Below are 21,766 nucleotides of genomic sequence, written 5' to 3'. Positions count from 1 at the left end.
CCCATTTTAAAATTGGAATCTAGGTGTTTCATCGGGGACATGTGTTTAGATCCCGAAATTAGTACACACCGAGAGGACATCTAAATGTTCTCTGCATCCACAGTCTTTACCTGCGCCGCCCCCTCCACCCCGCCCCACACATCCTCCCAGGCGCAGCCCATGAAACGCGAACAAACAGGCATAGACCGTCAAAGCCAAAGGATTTATTATAGGTACATACAGTGTGCGCCTGCCACACCGCCCCACATCCCCGGGCCCCAGCGGCTCCTCCAGGCGGCCATGGGGGCTGCCCACAACCCGGTTCCCCCACTCCCTAGGGAGGTGCTCCTGCCAGAAGCATGCAGGGGGGGGAGGGCTTCCCCTCGCCCCTCCCCTCACAAAGTGGCATTTACAGCTGGAGGGGGGAGGAGAGAGGAAGACAGTTTTGAGCTTTGACGCCCCTCCCATTAAAAGCCTTCGCGGATGCGGGGCGGGGGAGGAGGAGGTCGACGTTTTGCAAAAATAAACTAAGTCAGGAATTAACCGCATGGCTCTGAGACGGCGGAGTGTAGGGGCCAAGGCCCCCTCATTCCACCTTCCCAGACAGAGATCAAGGCAGCATTGGAAGTGAGGTAAAGGCGGGGAGGAGGCGTCCCCTCCCCACCCCCTAGCACCCTGGATGGTCCAGGGGACCTCACCAGCGGCCCCGTGCCCATCCCTAGGGCGGAGAGGGGGGGGCAGGAATTATCGCCCCTTACCACCCCAGCTTCTTGGGGCAAGATCTGGAGATCCGGGCAGGGGGCTTGGCTCAGCTGGCCCCTTTACCCGCCCCCCCAACTCAGTTATTGCATAAAAATAATGGAGCCCCAGCACCTGGGGTGGGGTGGCGAGCAGGAAGGGGCCGAGATATGGCTATAGGGGCAGCAATCCCCCCACCACTTCCTGGAGTGCAGAAGTCCCCTCCTTTCCAGTGCCCATCTTGGCGCGTCCGCAGTGGCGGTGGAACCAGGGGCTCCCCGCCCCTGCGGAAGAGAAAGTGTCTTTGTGCCCACTGTGCGGAGAGAAGGGGCGGGGATGTGTGTCAGGCCCAGGGGCTGGGAAGTCACTTCCGGCGCCCGCTGGCCCTGCGCTCCCCCGCCTCTCGCTTGGGGTTGCCCTCGTCTGTAGAGGACGTAGTGGGTAGTGTCTGTCCCCAGCGGGCGATCTCCGCGTGCTCTCCCACGGAAGCGGCCACAGCCTCCAGCCAGCCGTTCATCTCCTCCTGGAGAGAGAAACAGGGCACAGAGTCCGGATTTGGAAGAAGACGGGCTGTGTAAGAGATGAGCCTGCAATTGGACTGCCCTCTGAAGTTCAGCTTCCCGACCTTAAATGGGTTAATAATAATAATGCAAACAGTTACATAGCCCTTAGTATGTTCCAAGCTCTGTTCTAAGTGCTTCTTCGGGTTAGTTCACTTAATCCTATGCAATAGGATTATATCAAATTCCCACTACAGAGATAAACAACAACAAAAAACCAGTAACATCAGCAGACGTTTCTAGAGCACTGACATTCACCAGGCCAGGGAAGTGGCTCTATGTATCAACTTACTTACTTCTCACAAGAACTCTAGAATGGAAAACTATTTTTATCCCCATTTTGAAAATAAGAAGACATGGAGAGAATACAGGCCTACTCCAGAGCCTCTTGTAAGGATGAATGAGATAACAAGCATTATTTTCAACATCTCTTTAAACCACCACCACGCCTGCTTCTCCTCCCCTGACCCCTCCCCTTAGCCCCAGTCTCAAGGTTCACCCTCAGCCACCCCCTCTCCTCCCACAGGCCAGCTGGGGTCCAGCTTTGTGCTTTCCCACATGGGTCCCTGTCCTGGTTGCCTCCTGGGCTCCACACCTCCCCTCTCCGTCCCCCCAGTCTACCCTGCACATTGTTGCCAAAGGATCTTTCTTATACATCGCTGTAATCTCCAGCACCCCCAATCTTGCTCAAAAGTCTGCCATGGCTCCCCAATGCCTTCAGGACAAACTCCAACCTCCTCCAAATGGCCCACAGTGCTCTGAGATCCAGCCCCTGGGAACCTTTCTGGGATCCTTCTTCCTTGAACCCTCCACCAGCACAGTTAATGTTTTGCGTTTCCACACCTCTGGTTCTCTGCACTTGGCAGTTCTCTCTGCCTCTATCATCCCTTTTTAGCTAACTCCCACCTCTTATCTTTCCAGTGTCATCTCAGAGGCCAAGGCAAGGAGGTTGGACGTTGTCCTGGGGCCTCCAGGCAGCCCTCCTGATCCCTGCCCCTCCTCCCCCCCCCATAAGTTAGGAACTTCCTCTGTGATCTCACGCCAGTGGGCTTTCCCATCACAGCCTGATGACTCTGGCTTGTGTTTCTGGCTCACAGCTCCACCGCTCTGGGCCAGGAACCAGCTAGCCAGGTAATTCTTGAGGTCCGGACAGGGGAGAGAAAGGACCAGATCTCACCTCATCTTTAGCCTGGAGCAAAAACTCGCTGCCATCCTGGGTCCTGTAGGAGGGGACACAGGACTTGGGGAATCTGGGGCAGGGGCCCGGCCCACCCGTCCACCAACGAGCCTCCAGGGGAGCAGGGTATTGCTGGGAGGGGGAAGTTGGGCCTAGGATCCCTCCCCTCTTGCCCATTGGGGGGCTCACTGGAGCTTGAAGACGTGCTTCTTTTTCTTGTAGTCACTAGCCACCTCGCTGGTGGCCTTGTGCAGGCTGAGCAGTGGCTCCCCGCCGTGTGTGCCCCCAGACGCCGGGCCCTTGGCGTCCTTGTAGAAGCCCAGCTCCCCCTTGCTGAGCACGCAGTACAGGCTCACCCACGACCTGGGGCGACGATATGGGGCTCAAGGCAGAGTCACAGCACTCTGCCTGGGAACTCTTCATTAACACCCTTCATGGCTGAAAAGGCCTGACCCTTCCTTCCTCTGGGCCTTTGTCCTAGTTGGGCCCTATGTCTGGGGTGCTCTTCCTTAATGGCTGTTCCTGAGCTGAGGGGAGAATCTAAGACTCTCGGTTCCAAGCCTGCTGGGGTTGCCCTTCCATATCCCCCCACCCCTTGCTGAATTTCCTGAAGGCAAGACTTAAGCTGTCTTCTACATAAGCCTTTGCTTGGGCATGTTCCTTGCCCCCCCTCCACCCACCATGGAATCCCCTGAAAGGAGATCTACTGGTCCAGTGTCTTCCTATCTCCCCATTCAGCCAAAGCCTCAGTGGAGGAAGAAGTCTCTCAAGAGTGAAATACACCCTAGGTGCCCCTTTATTACCACCTTGGCCTCACCGCAAGGAAGAAAGACTGCCTCAAGGCAAAATCTCAACCCGTCTTGCCCATTTCACATATTATCTTGGGTCTAGGCCTCACTCTGCTCATTGGCCAACGCTTCCCTTTTTGGCTCCACCTCTCCCCAGATTCTGCCTCCCAATTGGGCCAATTGGACAACCATGAGCCTCACTCCAAGAGTAAGCACATCACTCTTTGGACCCCTATATGTGCCCCCCACCTCAGACCTCGGGCTCCGGGCTCGGGCTCTGCCCTTTTTCGGACCTCTCCCGCCCACCCCAGCAACAATTTGAAACTCGGAGGACCCACCCCATTCATTGGTTGGATGACCTCTCCACGCTCCACCTCACGAGCCAGTGGAACCCTGTAGACCGGATCCCATGTCCAACTGGCTCTTAGCTCTAGTTAACTCCTGAACTGATTGCTATGAGTTTGGATTTGCAACTTATTTGCACTCGGAACATTTTCTTACGATCCGGCTCCCACCTAAGCGCCACCCCCTCGCCCATTGGACACACTAAGTCTAGGTCCCGCTCCTCCAGTTTACAGATTTGAGTCTTTGACGTTAAACCCCGCCCCTCTTCAGGCCCCGCCTACTCCCGCCACCCGTTGGAGTCCCTGAAATTTAGTACCACCCCCCCTCCTCAGGCCCCATCTATTCACTTATTGGATACTCTGAGCTTGGGACCCGCCTTCCAAAACCCCGCCCACACGCTCACCGGTTGGACGACTTGCGGTTAGCGTCGAGCTCGCGCTTGCGCAGCAGGAAGCCCTCGTGCTGCACTGTGTGAGTGGGCGGTGGCGGAGGCGCGGGGGCGGAGCCGCCCTGGGCCGGGGCGGAGCGCGAGCGCCGGCTTCCCCCGCCCTCACCACCCTCTCTGGGCCGCGGCCGCCGTCGCGGCTTGGGCCGGTCCCGCGCCCGCGGCCGGTCCGGCCGAGGTGTCCGCTCGGGCGGCTCAAGCCCGTTGGGCAGGCGGCCTGGGGGAAGCTCGCGAGGCTGAGGCAGCGACGGCTGTGTGAAGGGAGGGGGGGAGAGGGGTGCTGTCCATAGGGGGGCTGTTGGGGCCACCTGTCTGGGGGACTCACGGGTCTGGGGGTCCCATCTGTCTTGGAGGCGAGTATGGGAGGACCTCAGGGCTGGAGGCTTAACTTTTAGGGGCCCCATCGGTGTTGGGAGTGAGACTGTCAGGATTCCTAGGTTTGGAATCGCTCTCGATCTTGGGGAGGAAAGCGCTAGCTCTATGGAGGTGGGGGTGCAGGCAGGTTGGTGTCCGAGCTGTTGTAGGAGGAATCTGGGACTTCTGTGTGTGTGTGTGTGTGTGTCTGTGAGGATATCTGAGACCCCAGGACAGATGTGGGAAGAGTGTGGAGTCTGTGTGTAGAGGGGGTAGGAGTCTCCTTAGGCTGGTGGCCTTATCTTTCTAAAGGAGAAATTTTCAGATTGTGGGAGGCATCTGGGGGACCTCTCCAGCATCCCCTGAGAATCTCTACAGGGTTCAGATCCGGGGGAAGCAGGGCTAGGCATTGGTGTTTCTGGGTCCTGGTTCCTGCTCCTGAGGAGAGGGTTCCCATACCCCCACCCATTCTGAGGCTCAACTTACCCCAACAGGGAGCCCTGGGCCTGCTTCTTTCTCCTGCAGCTGCTCCACAATGTCAGCCAGGGTGGCCTTCCTGGGAGGGGGAGGCCGAAAGACCCAATGGAACTGGGGTGCCCTCTCCCAGGGACCAGCCTGGTTGGCTGGAGGAGCCTCCACCTCTTAGCCTGAGATGTCAGGTCCCTGTCCACTTCTGCAGTTGCCTTTCTGAGATGCATGCCTTACACACCATAGGTACTTGGGACATGACATGTCTGCTGAATGGAGGACAGAACCTTTCCTTTGAGTTTTAACCGGAGAAAAATGCAGACTGGTGCCTTCAAGCCTTTGAACATTATACTGCCTTTTTCCACCCACCCCCTGAGCTCCCAAACCCCCTGGACTTGCCCTATCCCGGCCCTGATCATTCTGGGTCGTCACTATCAAGTGACAAGTCTGTTTCCCCCGCTGGACTGTGATCTCCATGAAAGCAGGGCTCAGGCTGGTTTGGTCACTGCTGTCCCTAGCACAAACCACACATGAATGGGGACTCAGCAACTGTTCATGATACACAAAATTAAAAAGGAGTCAAGAAGTCATTGTCTCCAAACCTATTTGAACAAAGGCCTCTTTCTGGGGATGCAGCTGATTGGATCAATCTGCTCCTCACACTCTGGTTAACACTGAGGTCTGCAAGGCCTGGGTTCCAGTCCTGCTTCATCCAAACTGAGTGATTTGCCCTTTCTGAGCCTTAGGGTCCCCATCCACAAAATGGAGATGACAGAAGCCTCCTGTTTATAAGGTTGAGACTGCGATAAAGGGTCTTACATCTGATCAGGGAGAAGATGGTTCCACCACTAGCCCAGTAGAGAAACTGCGGGGCAGAGGGGACAAAATTCCTGCCCAGGCCACCTAGCTGTGGGACAAGAGGTACCTCTCCTAACCTCTTTCAGCCCCAGCTTACCCCTCTGCAAAACGGGTACCAGGACAGTATCTTAAGCAGTTCTGAGCCCTGGACGCCCTCCCCACTGGGCCTGTGTGGCTCCAGGAACTCTTGGCGTCTCCTTTCCCTCACTCCCCGGGCACACGGGGGCCTCACCCCTTGGCCAGCTCTCCTCTGGTCGGCGTCTCCTGTTCGCTGGACTCCTGCCTCTCCAACCGCCGCTCCCGCCGCTCGCGCCGCCGCTCCATCTGCTCGTAGCGGCCCAGGGTGAGGCTATGTGCCGCCTCGTGCTCCGCAGACTCCTGCCGCTCTGCCCGCCGCCTCCGCGCAGCCTCCTCGGATTGATCGGCCGATTCCTGCCGCTCCGGTCGCCGCCTCCTGGGCAGCTCCTCCGTGCGGTCAGCTGACTCCTGGCGCTCCGGCCGCGGCCGGACTTGCTCCGCTGCCGCGAGGGCCCCGGGGGTCTCCGCCGCATCCTCTGGTGCGGCCGGCGGGGCCGGGGGCTCCACCCTCCCCGGGATCTCCGGCAGCCGGTCGATGCGCGGCTGGAGGCGCTCGGGCTTGAGCTCCTGGCGCACGTACCCCACCCGGGTCCGCACCTCCGCCGACAGTGTGTCCGAGGCCCGGCGAGCCAGGGGCTCCAAGCCCCTCTCATAGCCCCCTGGCCGCAGGAGGGGCGCTGCCTTGGCCGCCAGTTCCGTGGGGTCTCCAAAGAACTTGCGCCCCAGCAGGGGGGTGGGGGGCTGCTTGCTCTGTTCCGCCTTGAGTTTCTCTATCTGGGAACGGAGGGGCCAGGGTCAGGTAGAGGGGCGTGTGTGTGTGTGGGGGGGGGGGTGTCTGGGAAGACGCCTCTGGGTCGTCTGCCTCCCCCGCTCAGTTTAGTAGTTTCTATTATTGAAAAAGCAAGGTTGTGCAGGCCTGAGCCCATGCTTTTCCCTGCTGGAAACTTAATTCCTATTTTCCTTGGCATTTAGTGTTCTTTTAAGAATAGGCTAAATCATCACTTTCTCTAGGTGCCTTTCTGACCCCCATTGCCTCCTTCCTGAATGTCCCCCCAACCCAGGACCTCTCTCCTCATTCTTCAAGTCTCCTCTCTCCTCATTCTTCAAGTCAGAGCCCCCTAAGCCAGGACAAGCGCTTCTGGGCTCCCCCACAGCCCCTTGTGTTTCCCTCATCCTAGCCCTGGGCTGTCACTGTCTGGTGACAGGGCTGTTCCCCTTTCCCCCACTGGACTGGGAGCCCAGTAAGGATCAGTCTTAACACAGTGCTGAGTCTGTCTGTCTCACACAGAGGGCTGGGTGTGGGGGTGGCTGGGGCAGGGTCTGGGGTGCTGACCGTGGTCAGGCGCCGCAGGGAGCTGAACCTTTCTTCCCAGGCGGCAGCCGCTTTGCGGAAGGCCTCGTGTCTCCGGATAAGCTGCTCCACCTCGTCCACGCTGCTGCCCAGCTCCCGGCTCTGCAGGACCGGCTCTTGGGCGGTCAGCCAGGCATCGGCCACCACGGCCTCCTGCGCAAACTGGTGCACCTCCAGCACTGAGGGGAGACACTGGGGGTAAGAGTGATGGGGGCGGCACCTGCGGGCCCTTCACAGGGCGCTGGCTGTTTTCTCTGGCCCTCCACACCCTCCGGCTTCCTGTCTCCCAGCCCTGACCACTCTGGGCTCTGCAGGACTGAGGGGGGCTGGGCATATCTCTGAGGGCACCGGCTTCTCCCCTAGGCGTCTACCACCAGGGATTCAATGGCAAGGCAGTCCTCCTGTCCACCCTCCCAGGCCTTCATGTTTGCTGCAGGGCACCTGCATGCTGCGTCACCCTCCGGGCCTTTCTAAACCCGCGGGAGTGCATCCCTGTGCCCTTGAGCCCCGTGTGTCTGGGCCCCCACTCACTCTGCTGCAGCCATTCCCAATGGCGGTCCCACTTGTCTGACACCTCTTCCTTCCTGGTTCCCAGCCTGTCCAGCTGTGCCTGGATCTGGGAGTGGCGCACGGGTAGGAAAGGCGTCAAGGGCGGCTCCCACCACAATGGGCACGGAGGGCAGAGGGGGACCCCCGGCGGTGCCCCTTCCCACCTCATCAGCCATGGCACTCTTGTTGAGCAGCAGAGAGCGCCCCAGCTCCTGGCAGGCTGTCAGCTCGGGCACCCGGGCCTCCAGCTCCGTCTTCAGGCCCTGGTGGTAGTTCATGAGCACCTCTACTGACGACACGTCCCTACGGTGGTGGCCGGGGGTGGGAATCTGAGTCTCAGGTAGCCGCCCTGACAGATGCAACTCCCGAGGAGCCCCAATCCCTGAGCATCTTGGGAAATGACACCCACCTTCTCAGACCAGGCTCTGAGGGCCCAAGTTTCTTCACTGACTCAGTGATTCCAACTTTTTCCAAGGTGCTAGAATGTCACACTTTGATGATTCTAGCCTCAGATTTCAAGGTCCATTTTTTTTTCCTAATTTTTTTTAAAGCCATACCTCTGAAGGCTCCACTAGTCAGTGATCTGAACATTCTACGTCTGTGCTATCCAAATGGTAGGTAGCCACGAGACATGGGTAAGCAACGCAGCACTTGAAATGTGGCTAGTCTTGAACTAGTGTGGAAATGTAAAGTGCACACCATATTTTGAGGACGGTAAAATATCTTGATAACTTTTATTTTTAAAAAATATTTAAAAATTTTTTTAAAAGTAAACTCTACCCCCAACGTGGGGCTTGAACTCATGACTCCAAGAGACTGAGCCGGCCAGGCGCCCCTCAGTAATTTTAATTTTGACTACATGTTGAAGTGATAATATTTGGGGCATACAGGGTTAAACAAAATGAATTACTAAAATTAATTTTCACGTGCTTCTTTGTACTTTTTTTGATGCTGTTACAAGAAAATCTTAAATTCTGTATGTGGCTCACATTTATGGCTTGCATTATATAACCATTGGACTGTTCTCAGCTATCATATGTCCGGAACAAATCCCAAATTTCTGAAGGTCCCACTAGTCAGCAAGTATCACTTTATAAGACCTAATATGCCCAAACTTTTTTCTTTTCCTTTGGTCCAAACTTATTTCTGAAGGTCCCACCTTATAATGATGCCTACCTAAGACTTGGTATGTCTAGAATGATCTCTCTGATTCTCTCCTATTTCCTAAAAGTGCCCTCCCCTGAAGTTCTCCATCTCAGTAAATTCACCCATTATTCATCCATAATTCCTCTTTTTTTTTTCTCTCAGCCCCTGAAGCTAATCCATCAGTCACACTGGACATTTATAACTTTAAAACACCCTGCAAAATGATGTGAAACCTGAGATTTTGTTTTAAAAGAACTCAGTGAGGGGTGCTTGGGTGGCTCAGTTGGTTAAGCGACTGCCTTCAGCTCAGGTCATGATCATGGAGTCCCGGGATCGAGTCCCACATCAGGCTCCCTGCTCAGCGAGGAGTCTGCTTCTCCCTCTGACCCTACCCCCTCTCATGCTCTCTCTCTTTCTCTCTCTCTCAAATAAATATCTTTAAAAAATAAAATAAAATAAAAGAACTCAGTGAGGGGTGCCTGGGTGGCTCAGTCATTAAGCGCCTGCCTTCGGCTCAGGTCATGATCCCAGGGTCCTGGGATCGAGCCCCACATCCGGCTCCCTGCTCTGCGGGAAGCCTGCTTCTCCCTCTCCCACTCCCCCTGCTTGTGTTCCCTCTCTTGCTGTGTCTCTCTCTGTCAAATAAATAAATAAAATCTTAAAAAAAAAAAAAAAGAACTCAGCAAGGGGTGGTGGGGGAGTCGGGAAGCGGGGAGCATACAGATGAAAGAGGATGGGCCAGATGTTGATGGCTGTTTACTCTCCACATGGGGGGGTCACTAACTGTTACTGCTACTTCTGGGTATATTTGAAATTTTTCGTAATGAAAGATGTTAATCCCTAAAATAAATCACTTCTCCCCGTCTCTACAACCAGCACACTAGACCAAGCCACCCCCACCTCTCACCTGGATATAGCAGCGGCCTCCTGGTCCACCTATTTCTACCCTTTGCTCTCCTTACTCTTTGCCACAGGGCATCTGGAGTGACCTTCCGCTAACTCCCCCACCTCACTCACTCCGTCCAGCCATAATGATGGTCTGGCTCTTCCTCAAACACGCATGACCACAATCTACCTCAGGGTCTTTGCACTTGCTGATCCCTCCACCTGGAAAACCTTTCCCCCAAAACTTCACCCAACTCACCATCACTTCATCAGTGCCCACTACCCACTAGGTTAAGCCACAAATACAGTCCCACACGTCGCTGTCCCTATCCTGGCTGCAGCCCATCCCACGAGGAGGGCAGTGGTGGGCAACTGGGAAGACCAGAAGGCAGGAGGATGCCCTGCGCTCTGAGTCGCCAAGGCCAGGCCTGACAAGGGGTCCTAATACACATGAAGCATTTAGTACAGTGCCTGCCAGCTAGGTGCCACCCAGGTATTGGCTATTGTGATTTGTCATGGGAAGGGGGCAGCTGATGGGCTGGAGGCGGCAGGTAGGAAGCTCGAGGCGGGAGGAGCGGCACCTGGGCTTGTCGGCTGCCCCGATCTGGCTGGCGATGCCATCCATCCAGGAGAGCAGGTCACGGGCCTGGCTGTGGAATCGCAGGGCATCGGCCGTGGAGCTGACATGCAGGCGGGCGTCCTCACAGGCGGTCAGCAGTTCCTTCCAGCCCTGCAGCACCTCCTGCTCCCGGCTGGCAATGGCCTCTGCGTGCTCCCCGGCATACACCGTCCGCAGCTGGGCTGCCCCCTCCTGGAGCTGCCGCACCTGTGGGGGATGCCAGGTCCAACCCTGGGGCCCTCCATGGAGTCCAGGCTCTGCCCTCCTTCCATCAGCTGGCTGGGTGCCAGGAGCCCGGACCCTCATGATCCCACAACTGTGTCCCTCTTATTGCTACCTACCGCCCAATTTCCTTCAGAATGGCTACTCAGTTCCTATTGGGTCTCCTGCTCAATTTCTATTGGTTCTGCCACGTGAGTTCTAGCAGACCCACTGCTCACTCTCTACTGGTTCAACCGCCTGATTTCTTTTGGAGTGACTGCCCTCTTTCTATCAGATCCACCACCTAATCACTATCAATCTCTCTGCCTGATTCCTAACAGTCATCTGGATGGTTCACATAAAGATGACTGTCCTGTTTCTGCCGTCCGCTGGACCGGAAGCCCAATTTCCCTCAGCCGTGGGAATTCTATTACGCCCACAGCCTCATTTCCATCTGATTTCTCAGATCCGCCTCCCAATTCCTGTCAGATCCACAGCCTGATTTCTATTAGCTCTGTTGCCGTGTCCATTACATTCCACCCCCATCAAATTTCTTGCAGGAAAGTCATATGATTTCCATCAGAGACCTGCTGTCTAATTTCTATCTGCCTCACCGCCAAATTTCTCTGAAGCCTCTGAAATTTCCTTCAGGCTCTCCATCTGGGTTTGGGTAAGATTCCCTTCACAGTTTCTAGGAGAACCCCTGCCCAGTCTCCACTGGAAACACTGTCTCATTTCTATCAGACATACTCCGCCACCTTTTCTGGACACTGTCTGACTTCTAGGCACCGTGCAATCAGTGGGTTTTCTACCTGCCCCATCATCTCGCTTTTGCCTGTTCCCTGGTCTGTTTTCACCTGCTCCACGTCTAATTTCCATGCGCTCTACAGCCAGATCTTTGCCTGCTCTGCTGCCCAACACCCCTTGGCCACGCCGTCCAGGCCCTCCCACCTGCCCACCTGGGACACGAGGAGCTGCAGGTCATGCTCAAAGGCGCGCAGGGTCCGCTGCATGGAACTGGCGCTGGGTCTCGGCTCAGGCGGGGCGGTCAGGCGGGGCAGTCGCCTCCGCTTCTCCTCGATCTGTCCCTGAAGCTCTCGGGCGTCGCTGAAGAACTTATGCAGCTCCCGAGAGGCAGCCAGCAGCTGGGCCCGAGTGCCCATAAGCTCCAGCAGCTCAGCCCAGGCCTCGTTCAGCCCGTCCTTCCACTCGGCCATGGTGGCCGCCGCCGTGTGGCCGCACTCGATCAGCTCATCCACCATCTGGTTCACGGCCGCCAGCCGCTCCCGCCCTGCGGTGCCCGTCTCATTGGCGAACTCTGAGAATTTCTCCTGCAGCACCTGTCCCCGGGAATACGGCATGGGCAAAGGTCCTGTGCACACAAGCCCCCTCCAGTCCACCATCTTGTAGCAGGTAAGAGTAATAATAATCATGCTGGCGATGACCGTCATGATGAAAAGTAATACCTAACCCTTCAGGAGCACTTACTCTGTAGCAATAACAGCAACAACAAGAAAACAACCAGATGATAGTAACTAACACTTCCTCTGTTAGGCACTGTGTGTGCTGAGTATTGTCCTAAGCGCTTTACGCTAGGGCGAATCTTTGGGCTCACAAAAGAGCCAGGCGGTGGGGGCTGTTATTATCCTCATGTTACAGCTAGGGAAACTGAGGCCCGGACAACCTTAGTAGCATACACAGTAGCCACCGGTACCAATATTATTACTAATGATGCTCACCGTGACGTGCTCGAAGTCTTGGCCGAGCTCAGGCGAGCCAGCCACCACCTCCTTCTCGGCGATCCAATGCTCGAGCTCGTCCACCTGGCGGCTGAGCTGGTAGAGCCAGTACTGCTGCTCCAGGCCCACCCTGCGCTCCTCCCCCAGTTCTTTGAGCGCCACGTACAGACGGTCCACTTGAGACTGCCGCCGGCTGATCTGCTCGCTGATGGGGGACAGGGAGGGGCAGGGGCAGAGCCCCCTGAGACTTCCAGGACAGAGCTGTGACCCCCTAACACCCCCCTCTCGGGGCAAGGCTGTGTATCCTCTGAACCTTCAGCCAGAGTAGTATCTGCTCAGACTCCTTCGCGGGGGCCTCTGTTTTCTGCAAGGCTTGAATTCAGTGAACCCAATACTTGCAGCTGAGCACTCTGGGAAAAACTTTGCTTCCCTAAGCTTGACAAGTTCACTGCTCCCTCTTCCCCCAGCCTCTCTGTGGTCCCTCTCCCTGCCCCTCCAGGGACCTGGGTGGGGCTGCTGACTCCCTACTTGGGCCCCCAGCCAACCCACCTCACCTCCAGGCCATCTCCTGGCTCTGGAGGACAGAGGTCTAGCCCTGTGCCCTCTCTCAGGTCTCACCCCTAGCCCAGGACTCCCAGATATGGCCCCTACTCCTGGCCTCAGGGAGGCCCCATGCCTGGCCACCCAGGAGGTATCAGGTTATGCCCAATCACAGCACTCTGAGCTTTTCTGTCCTCCCAGACACTGGGTAGGAAGAGGACCCTTCCCTGTCCTGAGCTCTTCCTTCTCTCCTCAGTCTGAGACATCACCTCCCACCCCTACACTGAAATCCCAATACCCCTGGACCCACCCTCTCAACCATCCCTGGGCACTGCCCCTCCATTCGCCGCCCCACCCACATGCTGAAATCCCAAGGCTCCAGCTCTTGGCAGTGAGCGCCCCTCCCACCCCAATGTCCAATTCGGGCTGTGTCCCAATTTCCAACAGTGAAGCTTCAGATCCTTCCGGATCATTCCTTAAGAACTGGCCCCGCCCCCCGGGCCCCAATCCCACCACCCCCCTCCCGCCCACCTGTCCGGGTGCCCCATCTCCAACAGCGCCCGGCACTGGCGCGACAGCTGTGCGATGCTTTCCTCGTAGTTCTCCACGCCCTGCTCCAGCTGCAGGTGCTTCTTGAGCAGCTGCAGGGTGCTCTGTTCGTCCTGGGGACACACGGCGCCCGCGATGAGGCGGCAGCGGCCGGCCCCGGGCTCCAGCGCCCCCCGGCCCCCCACACCCCCTGGCCCGGGCGCACCTTGCCCTTGTCCTCACTCATCATGAGCAGCTCCTGCTCGCCCAGCCACGCCTCCACCTCGGCGACGTCGAAGTAGTACTGCTCCACCTGGAAGGCGGCGTCCAGCACCTGCTGCCGCCGCTCGGCCGCCTCCCGCAGTCCGGCCCAAGCGCCCTGCAGCTGCTCCTGGCCGTGGCGCACGGCCTCCGCCTCCGGGCTGCGCAGCGATGCCAGCGCGCCCGCGCGCTCCAGCACCTCCTCCAGCCGCGGCCCGTGCGCCTGGATCTCCCGCCGCAGGCCCTGGGGGCGGGAGGTGGGGGTGGGGGTGGAGAGGGGCGCTCCAAGGCCCGGCGGGGGGCCGCGGGCGCCTCGGAGACTCGCACAGCCCACCGAGGTAATCAGAAGCCGCTGCAGATCGCCCCCCCCCCACCTTAGGCACCGCTTAGGCAGTTTGCCGTTCCTCGCTCACTCACAACCCCATGTTGCCGGTGGGAAAACGGGCACCGAGAGGCGCAGTTCATCGCCGGAGAACAAGCAGTTAGTAAAGGGGCCACACAGGACACACGCTCCCGACACTGTACTCTCAACCAAGACGCCTGGTGGTGTAAGATACCCCCTAATGGCCGAAACAGGCTGAGAATCAGGCTGCTAGGGGCAGTGGGTGTAGAACTCACGTGCAGTGAGGTGTGCACATCTTCCGGGTACAGGTCAACATATTTACACGTGGGTACACCGCGTATCCAGGGCAGGATATGGAACACTTCCATCAGCCCCGAGGGTTCCCTCAACCAGCTCTGTAGTTGGTGCACACCTTACTTAGCTTCTCCTGTGCCTCAGTTTCCTCGACTTGCAAATGGAGGTGATGATAGGTGACCCTGAGCGCCTGCCACCTGCCAGGCACTTGGCTAAGCAAGGGCTTTGCAGGATGTGGCCACTCATCCAGTCCTCACTGCAACTCCAGTTCTCTGTCTCACTTTACAGACGGGAAAACTGAGGCACGGAGAGGTTGGGGAACTTGCCAACTTCCCATGGCTGGGGGTGGCGTGCTTAATGTCCACCTCGTGGGGCTGTTGTACCCTGGAGCACTCAGAACTGTGCCCGGCACGTAGTAAGTGCTCAGTCAATACTATAATACAGTAACTGTATTATATAATAGTTATATATATTATAATATATATATTATATAATACAATATAATATATAATACAGTAACTGCTGTTACTCTTCTGGCTCCAGGCCATCCGGGGCATCCAGTGCTCCTGCGCATGCACAGTGGAGCTCCCCCAGGGTTAAGCATGACGTGCACTTGATTGCTTCCCTCAACCGTGAAAAGGATGGGCCAGTTCTACTTGTCCCCAACACTGTCAACAGTCAAGAGTGTTTTCTGGTGTGCCTGGGTGGCTCAGTCTGTTAAGCGTCTGCCTTCCGCTCAGGTCATGACCTCAGGGTCCTGGGATCAAGTCCATACTCAGCGCGGAGTCTGCTTGTCCCTCTCCTTCTGCCCCTCTCTGCCCCCCCTGCTCGTGCGCATGCGCATGCACTCTCTCTCTCAAATAAATACATAAAATTTTAAAAAATACAGCCAAGAGTGTTTTCATCAGAATAGAAAAGCGAAAGCCTTCAGTGCCCATTCTCCCAACTCGTATTTTTTGGTAAAGGGGAGTAATGAGAATACCCATCTGATAGGGTTATTGTCGGGATTAAATTTAAAAAGCCTAAGTACAACCTCCTATGACCGTACCTGGCACACAGTAAGTCTTCAATCAACGTGTAATTAGTAGTAGTAGTAGTATTCCTCTCTCATGTGTCTTACACTGGGCTTCGGTGAAGGAGTTGCTTTGTCCAGAAAGTTCCTCTGCTAAGTGATTTGAAAACCACTGCTCTAGAGCAGCTCTACTTGTTTAGATGTGGAACTGAGGCCCAGGAGGTGAACAGAGATCCAGAGATCTTAGGGGCTCAAGAGCTCCCCCACCATGAGTAGAGTGGACACCATTAGGAGTCTGCGCTCTTTCACTGATCATCTCTGTCCTTTCTCCCTATGGGTGCTTTGAGTTCCTACTTGTTGTTGCTTTTCTTTTTCCTTGTCCAATAAACCATTCTCCTTACTGTTACTCATGGCACCCTGACTTTCCTCTGGGGAACCCCCTTGTCTCCCTTCTCAGCCCATGTAATTAAGTGAAGGCTGACTCCATCTGCAGGTTCCAATAGTGGTCCCTGAGTCCAGACCAGGCCAACAGAACAGTTTAAACCCCTGGCCACCATGATTAGTTAGGGATGGGCACGTGATTCAAGCTGAGCCAATAAGAGTTATCCCTGGGACTTGCTGAAATTATTGAGAAAGAGAAATTCTCTTCTCTCAAGTGGGATGTACACTTGAATCTGTTGGAGGTCTTTTACCATCAGGAGAGGAGAGAGTTGGCCTGAGAACAAAGTTAACACAGAAACACACAAACACACACACACACACACACACGCACACACACACAATGGAGATGTGAGATTCATGACATCATGGAAGTACCTGGATGCATCTATACCTGCTGTCCACACTCTTCTCAATCACAACAGCCAACAAATTTTGGCTTTAACCACTTTGAGCTGTTTTCTCACACGTGTTTCCAAATGTGTCCTACCCCACATCCTCACCCTAGCTCTGCTCACCTGGTTCTTTTTGATGTACTGCTGGACAGCCTGCAAACCACTGCCTCGCTCCGTCTGCATGGCCAGTGGCAGTCGCTCCTGGACCCATGCCTGGGGAGGATGCAGGGAGCAAGTCAAGGGGAGAATGCACCCAAGGACCCCTGCATCCCAATTAAACTGTAAGCCACCTTCATAGCATCTAAGACCCTTCCTCACCAAAGATCCTGGTCACCTCTCTTCAGCCTCCTCTCTCGCTGCGCTGTTTTGCTGTCTGCACTCAAGCCAGGTTCAGGCTTACTTACCTCTGTCCTTGGCACGGGCAGGTCTTGCGTCCTGCAATTCCCTCAGCAGGATCACGGGGACTCTTCCTTCATGTCCCAACTCAAGACATCCCCTTCTCCAGGAAACCCTCCCTGACTTTGGACCTTGGCCAGTTGCCTCCTCTGAGCTCCCACAGCCTCCTAAACTCCCTCATCACAGCCCTAATCCCCCTGGACTCTTTCCCCTTTGGACTCTTGAGCCCTCTATGGGCAGGAATGGGGTCTGTCTTGGTCCCCCCTGTGACCCCAGCATCATCCAAGTACAGAGCTAGGCCCATAAGGATCAAGCGAATGAGCAAATCAGTGAGTGAAAGAATGAATGAGCAAATCAGGAAGCGAGTGACTGGATTAGGAAATGAATGAATGAGGGGCGAGTGAATAAATGAATAGCAATAAATCAGTGGAGGAAGGAATAAAGATGAGTCAATGAATAACTAAATGGCTTCATGAATAAATCAATGAATGAATGAAAGTGAGTAAATGCGAAAAAGCGAAGGAATGAATGAGTGGATAAGTGAACGAGTGAATGAGTAAGGGAAGGACTGGATGACTGAGTCTAGCAGCAGGTCAGTGGGAAGGTCTGCCAGCCAGCTCCGCCCTTGAACTCGCCAAGGTCCCACGGCCCCGCCCCCACTCCCAACCTCCACGCCCCCGCCGGCCCGCAGGCTCTCCCGTGGCCTCCCATCCCGCCCCAGCCGCGCAACCATCTCCTCCCCGTTACCCCGGCCCCGCCCCAGTCCCCGCGCCGGTCCTCACCAGCTCGTCGTCGAGGTCGTGCGCCACCTGGTGCAGCTCCTTAGAGGCGAGCAGCAGGCGGCGGCGCTCCTGCAACGGCTCGAGCAGGCGCACCAGGCGCTCGCCCACCGCGTTCTGCCGCTCGCCCACCAGCTCCTTGCTGGCCGGCTCCAGTGGCAGGGCGGCGGTCTGCGCCTGCAACTCTCCCACCTCGCGGTACCACTCCTCCACCTGCGACTCCATCGACTGTGGGGACAGGGACAGAGTCAACAGGCTCCACCCTCCCTCCCAACCCGCTGTGGCTCCCCAGTACCTTTATGGTGACAGCCAAACCCCTCCGCAAGGGGTTCACTCGGCCCCTGCTCAATCCCCTCCGGAAGCGCTAGGCTCCTCACTGATAACCGCCACACACTAAACTAGTTCCTGCCTCAGGGCCTTTGCCTTTGTTATTCCCTCTAACAGGCAAGCTCTTCCTTGTCAATTAGATTTCAGCTCAAACATTACCTTCTAAAAGAGGCTGACCTGGCCCCCTGAGCTAAAGCGGCCCATTCATTCATTCATTCTCAGAACCACCCTTCAAATTTGGTGATATCCCCCTTTTACAGAGGTGGAAACTGAGGCCCAGAGAAGTTAGGTAATTTGTCCAAAGAGCCAACCTTTCCAAATGTCATAAATATAAAGTTATAGTGATTTAAATAGTTGGTATGCCATAGGGACAGACAGAAAGTGCAAAAGCAGACCCAAATACACTGGAGAATTCATACATTTTATAGATGCCATTTCAAATCCCCAAGGAAAAGATGGATTATTCAACGAGTGGTCATGGGCCAACTGGCTAACCAATTTAGCTGGATCCCTTCCTTGCTCTTTATGCTGAAAACAATTCCAGATGGATTAAAGACTTAAATGGAATAAGTAAATCCATAAGGCACAGAAGAAAACCTGGGCAAATGCTTTTATAATCTTAGGATGGAGAAAATCTTTCCAAGAAAAAAAAATCATAAAGGGAAAGATTTATAAATTTGGCCACATAAAATACTTTTTTTGCATCAACCAAAATTTCTAGATGTATTTAGAAGGCAGATGACAGCCTGAAAAAAATATTTAACATAACACATATTATTAGAACAAGGAGCTAGTTTCTTTGACAATCAAAGAATTTCCTTTATCCTGCTTCCTCTGTCTCCACTTACCACCATCAGCCAATACTGTCTTTACTTGTGGCTTTTTTATTGGTCTCCTGCTTCTGGAGTGGGAGCTTCATGAGGGCAGGGTTTGTGTCAGTTGACCTCTGTATTCCTGAGCGCCTAGAACAGTGTCTGGCATGTAATAGGTCTTCGGTTGTGATTTGATCAATGCACAAATGAATGTCACTGGCAAAGAAAAAGACTGCCCCCATGTGAACAGGTACCTCTCTGAGTGAACAGGCAACACACAGAAATAAAAGTAAGCACATGGAAGAGATGCCTAGTCCCACTAATCAGCAGGAAAATACAAATTAAAACAAGGTACCCTTTCTTATTCACCAGATTGGCAACCATGTAAAAGACGGATAATATTTATTATTGGCAAAGATGCAAGATGGGTACATTCAGCCGCTGTCGGCCGATGGTGGTGTAAATTAGCAGAGCCTTTTTGGAAGGCAATTTGGCAGATCCTATCAAAATGCAAAAAAGTTCATATGCTTTGACCCAGCACTTGCACTTCCACTTCTAGGAATATAACTAAAGAAATACTGGCACACGTGCATAAAGATGTTCACCCAAGGATCACATTGTAGCAGAGTTTATAACGGAAAACAATTGAAAACAAACATGACGCCCATCAAGAGTGAAATGGTTAAACAAATCCACATCAGTATGGAATAATGGCCAAGACTTGCTGTTAAGAGAAAAAAGCAACTTAGAACATACATTTGAATATATTTGTCATGGGTCGCACATGCATAAAAACTCCCTGGAATAAACAAGAAATTAATCACAGATGGTACCTATGGGCGGGGGATGAGAACTCAGTGAATGGGGACCGGGGTGAAGGAGAGACTTGTCACATAGGATTTTTTTATAAAGCGTTTGATGTCTGAGCCATAAAATGTAATTTTTAAAATTTTTAAATTAAACATTAAAAATTAAAAATATTCAAAATCCACACAGGTAGCTAGTAAATGCACAGAAAGAGGTCTAGAAGGATGCACACCAAATCATAACTGAGGTTCCTTTCGGGGTGTGGGAATGGGAGGTACGGTTAAGGGAGACTTTATGTTTCACTGAAGACTTCTACGTTAGTAAGATCTTTAACCAAAAGAATATATTTACGTATTACTTGTGTGACTCTAAACAGATGGGGGAAAGCCATAAAAGAAAACAACATTACAATAATGAAATTAAGTGGTAACAGATTAAAGCAAATGACTGCAACTCAATAGTCAAAACCCAAGAACCAAGTGAATACTGTTGTTCCAAGGTTCTGTAGCGCAGAGCTGTTAGTTTTGCCAGCCCACCGTCCATGCCTTCTCTGCAGCACCTCCTACGCCCCTCTCAGACCTGAGCTCCCAGCGACTAAAAAAACCAACAGCTCCAAGGGTGGTCACATGAGCCAAACTAGCCAATCAGAACACTGAAACCACCCTGACCACGGGGATTGGGTAAGAGATAGCATGTGACCTAAGATCGGCCAAGGAAAGCCCTTCCCACTTTTTAAACTTATTTATTTTTTTTAAGTAGACACCACACCCAGCGTGGAACCCCATGTGGGGTTTGAACTCACCACCTGAGCTCAAGACCTGAGCTGAGATCAAGAGTTGTACATTTAACCCACTGAGCCACCCAGGCGCCCCAAACCCTTCCCACTTCTGCAGAAAAAGTATGTGAGCTCGGAGGGTACTCTGCCATGGGGTTCCTCAGTAGGTAGAACATGGGCCTGGGGTGGGGGTCGGGGGGCAACTTGCCACCAACTTGCCAACTTGCTCCCGACAATGAGGCCAACAGAGAGGAAAGCAGGGCCCAGAAACGGAGACAGATTGCTGAGAACATAATTTGAGAAACTGATCCAGCCGTGCCTGAAGCCGCCTACCCCCTGGGTTTTTCAGCAACGTGAGCCAAGAACCTCCCGTCAGCTAAGTCAATGTGGGTTGAAGTACTATGAACTGCACCCCAAAGAGTCCCAGCTGATACAGTTCACAATCTGTAGGAGTCATGAAAATGGATAAAAATCAAACGTTGTAACAAGCCAAAAGCATATAAAAGGAAATTTCAAAAGGCACAATCACAAGCTGCAGAAATCAAAGAAAATAGTCACTCCAAAACCTTTTTCACTAGGAAAATCATTGCAGCAATGTGTAGAAAATCAAAATGCATTCAAATTCTGGAAACTCTTAAATATAATCTGAAATGCTAATAAATTCCAGTTCTCCGCTAGATGAAAACCTCTCCATAATCTGCCCACCAAGTGGCCGTATGACCCGAGATGGAATAATTCCAGGACTAACACTTTTCTACTCTTGCAAGAATGCCACATATTTTGAACGCCCATTTAATGTGGATCCTTCCCTGCAAACATGAGCAAAGGATACAGAAGTACAGAGGTCATTAAATGTACAAAAAGATGTTCAGCCTCCTTCAACATTAAGGGAAATGCAAGTTAAAATAACTATAAGAGAGGGATACCTGGGTGGCTCAGTCAGTTAAGCGTCTGCCTTTGGCTAGCGTCATGATCCCAGGGTCCTGGGATCAAGCCAGGCATCAGGCTCCCTGCTCAGCGGGAAGTCTGCTTCTCCCTCTGCCTCTCCCTGTCCCCCCGCCCCAACCGATGCTCTATCTCTCTCTCTCTCTCAAATATATAAAATCTTAAAAAAATAAAATAACTATGAAACAGTATCTTTCACTTCTCAGATTAGCAGAGGTGAGAAAGCTTGATAATACCTAATCATGGGGACCACGTGGGGAGAAGAGCGCTATCACGTGCAGATGCGTCCACTGCCTTTTCACAGGGACAACTTGGCAATATCTCTCAAAAACTTTAATGTGTGCACCTTTTGGCCCAGAAATGTTACTTGGAGGACTTTTTTTTTCTTTTTAGATTTTATTTATCTATTTGAGAGAGAAAGAGAGAACACAAGCAGAGGGAAGGGGCAGAGGGAGAGGAAGGAGCCGACTCCCCGCTCAGCAGGGAGCCCGATGCAGGGCTCGATCCCAGGACCATGGGACCATGACCCAAGACGAAGGCAGACGCTTAACCGACTCAGCCACCCAGGCGCTCCTGGAGGACTCTTTTCTACAGAAATATTTGCACATAGGCTCAAATGCATATGGACAGGGATGTCTACTGCGGTGTTATTTATACTAGCAGAAGATTAGAAACAGTCCAGAGGGGCGCCTGGGTGGCTCAGTCGGTTAAGCGACTGCCTTCGGCTCAGGTCATGATCCCAGGGTCCTGGGATCGAGTCCCACATCGGGCTCCCTGCTCCGCGGGGAGCCTGCTTCTCCCTCTCCCACTCCCTCTGCTTGTGTTCCCTCCCTC

At 53.9% G+C, this 21,766-nt stretch overlaps 1 protein-coding gene across 7 annotated transcripts in view; it reads right to left on the bottom strand.

The window, feature by feature from the left end:
• Nucleotides 1–191: 191 nt before the first annotated feature.
• SPTBN4 (spectrin beta, non-erythrocytic 4) overlaps nucleotides 192–21,766 on the bottom strand; it is a 73,106-nt gene continuing 51,531 nt past the window's right edge. For all 7 annotated transcript variants that reach the window (XM_032390136.1, XM_032390135.1, XM_032390134.1 and 4 more), the window contains 16 exons: nucleotides 17,270–17,494; nucleotides 16,215–16,304; nucleotides 13,575–13,853; nucleotides 13,352–13,482; nucleotides 12,281–12,485; nucleotides 11,501–11,881; nucleotides 10,303–10,547; nucleotides 7,855–7,993; nucleotides 7,673–7,757; nucleotides 7,124–7,320; nucleotides 5,945–6,564; nucleotides 4,873–4,942; nucleotides 3,991–4,283; nucleotides 2,644–2,817; nucleotides 2,455–2,497; nucleotides 192–1,240 (listed from right to left, as the gene is read on the bottom strand). In XM_032390136.1, the coding sequence (XP_032246027.1) occupies nucleotides 1,082–1,240; nucleotides 2,455–2,497; nucleotides 2,644–2,817; nucleotides 3,991–4,283; nucleotides 4,873–4,942; nucleotides 5,945–6,564; nucleotides 7,124–7,320; nucleotides 7,673–7,757; nucleotides 7,855–7,993; nucleotides 10,303–10,547; nucleotides 11,501–11,881; nucleotides 12,281–12,485; nucleotides 13,352–13,482; nucleotides 13,575–13,853; nucleotides 16,215–16,304; nucleotides 17,270–17,494 (3,336 nt within the window). In that variant the 3' untranslated portion in view covers nucleotides 192–1,081. The remainder of the gene's footprint in view (nucleotides 1,241–2,454; nucleotides 2,498–2,643; nucleotides 2,818–3,990; nucleotides 4,284–4,872; nucleotides 4,943–5,944; nucleotides 6,565–7,123; nucleotides 7,321–7,672; nucleotides 7,758–7,854; nucleotides 7,994–10,302; nucleotides 10,548–11,500; nucleotides 11,882–12,280; nucleotides 12,486–13,351; nucleotides 13,483–13,574; nucleotides 13,854–16,214; nucleotides 16,305–17,269; nucleotides 17,495–21,766) is intronic.

The sequence above is a fragment of the Phoca vitulina genome, unplaced genomic scaffold (genome assembly GCF_004348235.1).
Source record: "Phoca vitulina isolate PV1807 unplaced genomic scaffold, GSC_HSeal_1.0 scaffold58, whole genome shotgun sequence".
Lineage (NCBI taxonomy): Eukaryota > Metazoa > Chordata > Mammalia > Carnivora > Phocidae > Phoca > Phoca vitulina.
The sequence above is the reverse complement of the archived record's forward strand: the minus strand, read 5'-3'. Positions and strand labels throughout refer to the sequence as shown.